This window comes from Eriocheir sinensis, chromosome 30, assembly GCF_024679095.1.
Source record: "Eriocheir sinensis breed Jianghai 21 chromosome 30, ASM2467909v1, whole genome shotgun sequence".
NCBI lineage: Eukaryota > Metazoa > Arthropoda > Malacostraca > Decapoda > Varunidae > Eriocheir > Eriocheir sinensis.
In genome coordinates, this window is record NC_066538.1 from 16382411 (window position 1) to 16391547 (window position 9137).

The window sequence follows — 9137 nt, forward strand, 5'->3', positions numbered from 1 at the left end:
AAACTCCCTTTCCTTTTTTTAAACTCCCTTGATAAACTCCCTATGATTAAACACCCTTTCCTTTTATAAACTCCCCATAAATAAACTCCTTTTCCTTAATAAATTCCCCTTCCATAATAAACTCCCTTTCCTTTTTTTAAACTCCCTTGATAAACTCCCTTTCCTTTTATAAACTCCCCATAAATAAACTCCCTTTCCTTAATAAATTCCCCTTCCATAATAAACTCCCTCTCCTTTTTTTAAACTCCCTTGATAAACTCCCTTTCCTTTTATAAACTCCCCATACATAAACTCCCTTTCCTTAATAAATTCCCCTTCCATAATAAACTCCCTTTCCTTAATAAATTCCCCTTCCATAATAAACTCCCTCTCCTTTTTTTAAACTCCCTTGATAAACTCCCCATTATTAAACACCCTTCCCTTTTATAAACTCCCTTTCCTTAATAAATTCCCCTTCCATAACAAACTCCCTTTCCTTTTTTTAAACTCCCTTGATAAACTCCTCATTATTAAACTCCCTTTCCTTTTATAAACTCCCCATAAATAAACTCCCTTTCCTTAATAAATTCCCCTTCCATAATAAACTCCCTCTCCTTTTTTTAAACTCCCTTGATAAACTCCCCATTATTAAACTCCCTTTCCTTTTATAAACTCCTCATAAATAAACTCCCTTTCCTTAATAAATTCCCCTTCCATAATAAACTCCCTTCCCTTTTTTTAAACTCCCTTGATAAACTCATTATTAAACTCCCTTTCCTTTTACAAACTCCCCATAAATAAACTCCTTTTCCTTAATAAATTCCCCTTCCATAATAAACTCCCTTTCCTTTTTTTAAACTCCCTTGATAAACTGTAAGACCAAATGAACCTCGTCATATAGAATAATAAAAAAATAAAAATAAAAATAAATAAATGAATGAAAATTGCAATCACTGTTTTTTACTGGTTTCCTCTTTTCCATATTCATAAAAGAACAGTATTTTTCATTTAGTATACTAGAACATTATAAACCTAAATTACAAACCTTAACGGGTTATCTGCAAATATAAGAAAAGACTTGAAAGGTAATTGTAGCCAGAGAAAAAGTATGACCGTAAACTATTCCCTTCTCCTTTCTACTCTTTTACATACTAATAAGTGTTTCTCATTTAACATTCTAGCCCAATACTAATAAAGGAGTCAAGATCATAATTAAATTTTTCTCTCTCTCATTTTTCCTGCTTTTTCTTTTAATACTATATGGAGGAGTATTTTCCATTTGTCTTTCTAAAACAGTACATACTTATCAAAGGGCCAATGTACTGCTCCCTCCCAAGCATTACTCAGCATGTTCCCACCACATTCTTTCCTTCTTACACAATGTACTACGTGATATCACTTATCTTACTACACTCATTGTATCTTAACTATAACACCAAAACTAAGAATTTTCATAAACCAGTGACTCTGTATATATAAACCATCAGATAGCCTGCCTGTTTAACCCGGTAGCAGCGACGGGCCAAATTTGTGGCTTCACCGTGTTGCAGCGACGGGCCAAATTTGTGGCTTCACCGTGTTGCAGCGACGGGCCAAATTTGTGGCTTCACCGTGTTGCAGCGACGGGCCAAATTTGTGGCTTCACCGTGTAGCAGCGACGGGCCAAATTTGTGCCAAGATATAAACCCCCCAAAGTAGATGATACATAATCTGATCACAAATGCTTGGATATATATTATGAAATGGTTTGTGTGAGGGGTGATTTTTTCTCATTTTTCTCGCTTGGGGGGACCATTAAGAAACATGATCCCCGCTGCTACCGGGTTAAGACTTAAGGTTGTATTTTAAAACAATTCATCGCCCAAGAACACAAATTTGACAAGGCTTCCCTAGGAGTTGTGGGCATTTCCAGTAGTTTTATGGCCCTGGTGGTAGTTTGACCCTTCTTCTGTGCAATGAACCTAAAGAAGCATTCATTAGGACCTGACTGACCCCCTCTTTGACCTTTAGGAATAGCTGATGTGAGAACCGAAAGTGTCTTAGGATACCAACTTTAGAGTAAACTTAACTGTCACCTAAAATTATAAGAGAACAAAAATGAATAATAATTGTAACCTCACCAAAAAAATGACCACAAACTTTTTTCTTTCTTTCATTTTTCCTAATCATTTTTTTTTTACAGCAAAGGAGACAGATCAAGGGCTTAAAAAAAAAGAGAAAACAATAATGAAAAAAAGCCCGCTACTTACTGCCCCTAAAGAGATTGGAGAGGAGTGTCCGAAAGAGAAGTCAATTTCGGGATGAGAGATGTCCGTACATAAATTCATTGTAAACAGCAAGACCCTTCTCTGATATCCTGTTGTTGTATATGTAGTTCAGCAATAAAAAACAAAGGAGTAAAGCATGGATTCCAATGCCGTCACCCATTCAGTGCATAAGCGCAACTCCTCTCAAAGGTGGAGCACATGGAAAAATCAATTCCTTGTTAGTTTTCATCATTTATAAAAAAAATACTGTAAATTCTCATGTAAAAGTCTTCCCAACGACGCAATGATATGTTTGACTAAGGAATAATTTGAAGAGTTTATTATAGAAGTAGTAGTAGTAGTAGTAGTAGTAGTAGTAGTAGTAGAGGTAGCAGTAGTAGAAGCAGAAATAGTTGTGGAAATAATAGAAAAAATATTGAGGTAAAAACTCCATTAATATCAATAATAGAATGTTTTAACAGTAACAAAAGAATCAATTAATAAAAGCTTTTGTTGTGGTTGTTATTGTTGAAGTAACCCCATAAAAAAGTACAACCCAAATATATAAAACAATCCTCCCAACTTGCCTTGATAAAATAATAACAAAACAATAAATATGAAAGACTTTTACGAGAGAATACACAGCAAGCGTTTTTTATATATATTTTTTTCACAAAGCGCCTTCAATCTCTCTTTTGCGCGAGCTCCTCTACCTGTGTTCCGCGTATGACCCTAGTAGTCATGTGAGGGCACGTGTCCGCGGGTAACTGTAAGCTGTAAGTACACTGGAAACAGAGGAGGCGGCTGTATTAAACCATCTTGGCGGAAGAAATACATGAAGGAAAATATAATAATCTCTCTCTCTCTGTCTTACTCTCACTCTCAATCTCACTCTCATTTTCATTTCTATTCTCTCTCTCTCTCTCTCTCTCTCTCTCTCTCTCTCTCTCTCTCTCTCTCTCTCTCTCTGTTCATATTCCTTTCTTCACTCATAGCAAACATTTTAAGACATTTGATTTTAACCGTAAAGTCCAATAATCCGTAAGTCTTTTTATCTATATTTCTTTACACATGAGTTCAAGTAGTGATTATTTTGGGGTTATTTTGGGGTTAAGATTTTTTGCCTTATATAACAAGGAGCATTACTGTGTTTTTTTCTCTTATATTTTCTGGGTTTTCAAGAATTAGTGTTATTTTCTGACCAATGGATTTCAGATTATTAGATTTTTACTGTATAAGGATTCTCTCTCTCTCTCTCTCTGCATCTCCTCCCTCTCCCTCTTCCTCTCTTTCTCTTCCTCTTTCTCTCCCTCTCCCTCTTTTCCTCTCCCTTTTTTCCTCACTCTCTCTCCCTCTCCCTCTGTCTCTTTCTTTTCTCTCCCCCTCTCTCCCTCTCCCTCTCCCTCTCCCATTCTCTCCCTCTCTCTCTTCAGACTCACAGCCACTCCAACCCCATACAGAAAAATAAGGACATTAATGAAAAGAAGTAAATACAATGAAGGAAAACTCAAGAGACCACAGAAGGAGAACAAGCTACACACCTTCCGAGCGAGGTAATCCGCCATGGAGGAGAGCTGACCCTTCGTTGCTGTCTCGCCGAAGTTCTCGTACGCCCACTCCACGGGCTCCACCTGGGAAGGGGAAGAATGAACAAGGTAAACAATGACAAAAAATAAAGATAGTTGTGCACCTTAGCATTAATAGAAATAATAAACAATACTGTGAACATTTTCCTCAATAACTAATATACTTGGTCGTGTATATTTTCCTCTTATAAATGATTGAACAAGGTAAGCATTGACAGAATAGATAAACATGGTTGTGTATATTTTCCTCTTATAAATGACTGAACAACATAAGCATTGACAGAATAGATAAACATGGTTGTGTATATTTTCCTCTTATAAATGACTGAACAACATAAGCATTGACAGAATAGATAAACATGGTTGTGTATATTTTCCTCTCAAAACAAACGATTAAACAAGGTGAGTGTTGAGTGTTGAGACCAGGGGCCGCTTTCAGTCACTTTGTTTGTTTTGATCGTTACCAATGGCGGCGATCGACGCTATTGTTATCCACGTGAAACTGGCCTATGGGGTAGTGGCGGCTGCAGAGGAAGCGAGAGGTGTTGAGAGTGTGAGGTAAGGTGCGGGGCTAGGCTAACCCCCATCGACCAGTTTTATTTATGTGGAAACACTCTAGTGGCGATCGCTGCCATTGGTAACCATTAAAACAAATAAAAATGACTGCAAAAGCGTCCCTAGAAGTAAGATGAGCACGATGAAAAAGAAAAGAAAGCATATGAAAGCAATTATGAAAGAAGCAATGTGAAAAATGAATACCTGAAAGAGCGAACCTATAATATAACATGAGTGACTAATAGCTGACGGTGAGCATGTGGGTCAGCCATGAACAGGGGTGAGTAAATGGAAAGAAATATGACAGAAAGAAAGAAAACTATGAAAAATTAATACCTGAAAGAGCGAACCTATAATGTAACATGAGTGACTAATAGCTGACGGTGAGCATGTGGGTCAGCCATGAACAGGGGTGAGTAAATGGAAAGAAATATGACAGAAAGAAACTATGAAAAATGAATTCCTGAAAGAGGGAACGGAAATACAATAATACATCTTTACTGGCTAAGAACTGAAGGTGAACAAGAAAAGCAATATGATGAGAAAGAAGGAAAGGTAAAAGAAGGTGGAAATATGGAAGAGAGAAGCCAATATGAAAAACAAATTCCTGAAAGAGGGAACGGAAATGCAATAATACATCTTCATTGTCTAAAAACTCAAGGTGAACAAGAAAAGCAATATGAAGAGAAAGAAGGAAAGGTAAAAGAAGGTGGAAATATGAAAGAGAGAAGGCAATATGAGTATGAATTCTTGAAAGAGGGAACGGAAATTCAATAATACATCTTTACTGGCTAAGAACTCAAGGTGAACAAGAAAAGCAATATCAAGAGAAAGAAGGAAAGGTAAAAGAAGGCGGAAATATGGAAGAGAGAAGCCAATATGAGTATGAATTCTTTGAGAGGGAACATATAGGTAATTAACTTGAATGATTAATGGCTGACAGTGAACAAGAAAAGCAATATAAGAAAAAAAAGAAGCAAAAGAAAGCAATATGAGAGAAAACGAGCAAAATAAAGCAATATGGAAACTTAATACCAGAGAGAACGGAAATTAACTTGATGAAAGATTAGGTAATTAATGTGATTGACTAATGGCTGACAGTGAACAAGAAAAGCAATATAAGAAAAAAAAAGAAAGCAAAAGAAAGCAATATGAGAGAAAACGAGCAAAAGAAAGCAATATGGAAACTTAATACCAGAGAGAACGTAAATTAACTTGATGAAAGATTAGGTAATTAACTTGAATGACTAATGGCTGACAGTGAACAAGAAAAGCAATATAAGAAAATAAAAGAAAGCAATATGAGAGAAAACGAGCAAAATAAAGTAATATGGAAACTTAATACCAGAGAGAACATAAATTAACTTGATGAAAGATTAGCAATATGAAAAGAAAAGCAATACAGAAAGCAAGCAAGCAAAAGAAAACAATATAAATGGAATAAAACAACACGAAAAACAGATACCAAAGAGAGAATGAAAATATAACTTGATGAAAGAAAATTATGAAAAGACTGAAAGCAAAGGAAAGCAATATTAAAGAAACCAACACAAAACATGGATTCCTAAAAGACCGAACCTTTGTACATCTCGATTGACTAATATCTGACGCTGTACATGTGAGTGACGCATGACCGCAAGTGTTCTTTCTTAGTAACAGCCGAGGCGGTCACGGTGCGGAGGCGTGACAGCGGGGAGGTGGGATTAGCTGTGTTATCTGAGGAGGGTGTTGACATAGCTTTTTACGACCTTGTTTTCTTGTGCCGCGCCATCTGTATAGGGGTCAGTGTGCGGGGGGACGGCGTTTGACATGTTTCTGTGTGTCTGTGTCCGTGTTTGTGTCTCGTTGTTGTTTCCCGTCCCCTTAATAAATACCCTTTGTTGTTTTAGTGCCTCTCTGTGTGCTTGTTAAAATATGTGTCTGTCTGTGAGTGTTGTTTAAATGTGTCTGTTTGTGTGTGTCTGTCTGTATGAATGTGTGTGTCTGTTTCTCTCTCTTTGTCTGTCTGCCTCTGTCTCTCTCTCTCTCTCTCTATCTCTCTTCCACTAATCTCTACTAGCAAATTATAACCAAACTACTCACAAATATATACTTTCCCTCTCCTTTTCCTGTTTCCTTTCTTTCTTTTCTACAAACAAAACAAAAAATTTACATCTTTCAACAAGGACTGATATGAACTTGGCAATAGCACTCACTCAGTTAGCCGTCAGTGGTTGATATTAATTCCCCCAACCAACTTCATGTTCTTCCTCCTCCTCCTCCTCCTCCTCCTTCTCATCCTTGCCCTTGTCCTTGCCCTCCTCCTCCTTGCCCTTGTCCTTGCCCTCCTCCTCCTCCTTCTCCTCCTTCTCCTTCATCTCCTTCATCTCCTTGTCCTTGTCCTTACCCTCCTCCTCCTCCTCCTTCTCCTTCTCATCCTCATCCTTGCCCTTGTCCTTGCCCTCCTCCTCCTCCTCCTTGCCCTCCTCCTCCTCCTTCTCCTTCATCTCCTTCTTGTCCTTGTCCTTACCCTCCTCCTCCTCCTCCTCCTTCTCATCCTCATCCTTGCCCTTGTCCTTGCCCTCCACCTCCTCCTCCTCCTTCTCCTTCTTCTCATCCTCATCCTTGCCCTTGTCCTCCTCCTCCTCCTCCTCCTCCTCCTCCTGGTGTAGCAAAAGTTCACTACAGCCCAGGAATGCCGTTATCTTATCTTCGTCATCAAGGTGGAGGCGTGTGAGGCAAGGCCCATAGTGGTTAGTGGGCTAATCCCTGACAGGTGCTTAATACCAATGGTTAACCAACTAGAGCCACTGATACCTGGCTCGGGGCAAAGGGTTGATTGGGTGCCAGGCCGTGACGGGCGGTGGGGTGAAAAGGTTTTACCCGAGAACCATGCCATGACGGTTGGTTGGGTCCACACCAAACTGGGTGGTGTCTATTATCCCTGACCATATATTTTTAATTTTTTATATTTTACGTCTATGCCTATAGCGCCGGTAGGCTTGCTTGAGGGGCCTGGATGGTAGTCAGCCCCAGCCCGTCATGGCGCAGGCAAGTGTTTATAGTGGCGCCATCTTCTCCTGGCTCAAGCTGCCCCCCGGAACTCCTTCTTGATTCACTTGGACGGTTTCCTCTAGAGTCCGGGTTGATGGATGGTCTTCAGGACAGCATGTGGGTAGTTTTAAGCCACTCGGCGGTGACTGAAAAATCCGAGGTGGTAGCGGGGGGATTCGAACTCAAGTCGTCCATCACGTGGTGAATGTGGGCCCAGCACGCAACCACTCAGCCACCGCCTACCCTTATGAAATGAACTATGTGAATCTATATGAAAATATATGAAATGAACTATATGAAATGAACTCCCAATGCACTTTCCAGCCTATGTCTTATTGGATTATGTTATGTTGTTTGATGAGTTTGGATAGGCTGGTGCATTGGTGGGCGAGACCTTTCGGTTCTTTGCCTGACGGTTCACCCTAGCATGGCTCATAGGGAAAGGTCATCCAGGTAAGAAATCCAGGTAAGAAATCCAACTCCTTCACCCTGCCCCAGCACAGGACCCCAGCCACCAGTGTCACCGAGAAGACCCTATTTGCCCTCTCCCCAGTGTGGTCCAGATCCCCCAGCAAGGTGTGGGACCCTGTGCTCACTCTCTCAGGCACTCATCCCATAGTGCAATGAAATAACTTTATGGGTAAGAAAGATATACAAGATAAGGAGGTTAAGAATGTAGTATACCAGTTTCAAGCAGGTGTTTTCATACTCAAGATGTCATGACGTGATGTGGTGTAGGTGAGTGTGAGTGTGTGTGTGTGTGTGTGTGTGTGTGTGTGTGTGTGTGTGTGTGTGTGTGTGTGTGTGTGTGTGTGTGTGTGTGTGTGTGTGTGAGTGTGTGTGTGTGTGTGTGTGTGTGTGTGTGTGTTTACCTAGTTGTATTTACCCAGTTATAGTTTTACAGGGCCTGGGCTTTACGCTCGTGTGGTCCCGTCTCTGTATCTATATCTATCCAACTTTTCCTTAAAGCTTTGCACAGTCATCGCCGATATTGCATTCTCACTCAGTCTGTTCCAAACCTCTATATTTCTTTGCGGGAAGCTATATTTTTTCATGTCTCTCAAGCATCTTCCCTTCCTGTGTGTGTGTGTGTGTGTGTGTGTGTGTATTTACCTAGTTGTAGTTGTAGTTGTGTGTGTGTGTGTGTGTGTGTGTGTGTGTGTGTGTGTGTGTGTGTGTGTGTGTGTGTGCAAAATACCAAAAGGAGCAACCAACTAATTTGTCAGCCTGGAGCCAGCCAGCCAGCAAGCCACTCAGTCTGCCTGCCTGCCCATTAGCTGTTCTGCCTTCCAGACAGTTAGGCAGCCAGCCAACCGGTTACTAGCCATTCAGTCAGCCAGTCAGCAAGTCCCTTAGTCTGTCTGCCTTCCAATAAGACAGCCTGTTAGCCATTCAGGCAGACAGTTATCAAGCCAATTAGTCTGTTTTCTTCCAGTGTCACTCAGTAAGCCACTCAGTCTGTTTGGCTGCCAGTTATAGCCAGCCATCCAGCTAGTCATTCAGTCAACCAGTCAGTAACCCACACAGTCCATCTGTCTGCCAGTTACAGCCACCAGCCAGACAGCCAGGTGTGCAGCCCTCCACCCGGTCATCCAATAAGGGTGTTGGCACAGTCTAATCACCATAATCACCGGCGTGTTAATCAATTAACTGTCCACAGCCAGACAAGGAATGATAAGACCCGACACAGATAAGGCTCAGTGAGATACGGCAGCGAGATAAGAACAGGAACTGAGCT

The 9137-nt window shown here is 40.4% G+C and overlaps 1 protein-coding gene across 7 annotated transcripts in view; it reads right to left on the reverse strand.

Moving 5' to 3' along the window:
• Positions 1-9137, reverse strand: part of LOC127005653 (CAD protein-like) — a 167150-nt gene that overhangs the window by 54667 nt on the left and 103346 nt on the right. For all 7 annotated transcript variants that reach the window (XM_050874733.1, XM_050874735.1, XM_050874737.1 and 4 more), the window contains exon 27: positions 3767-3856. In XM_050874733.1, coding sequence (XP_050730690.1) covers positions 3767-3856 — 90 coding nt within the window. The remainder of the gene's footprint in view (positions 1-3766; positions 3857-9137) is intronic.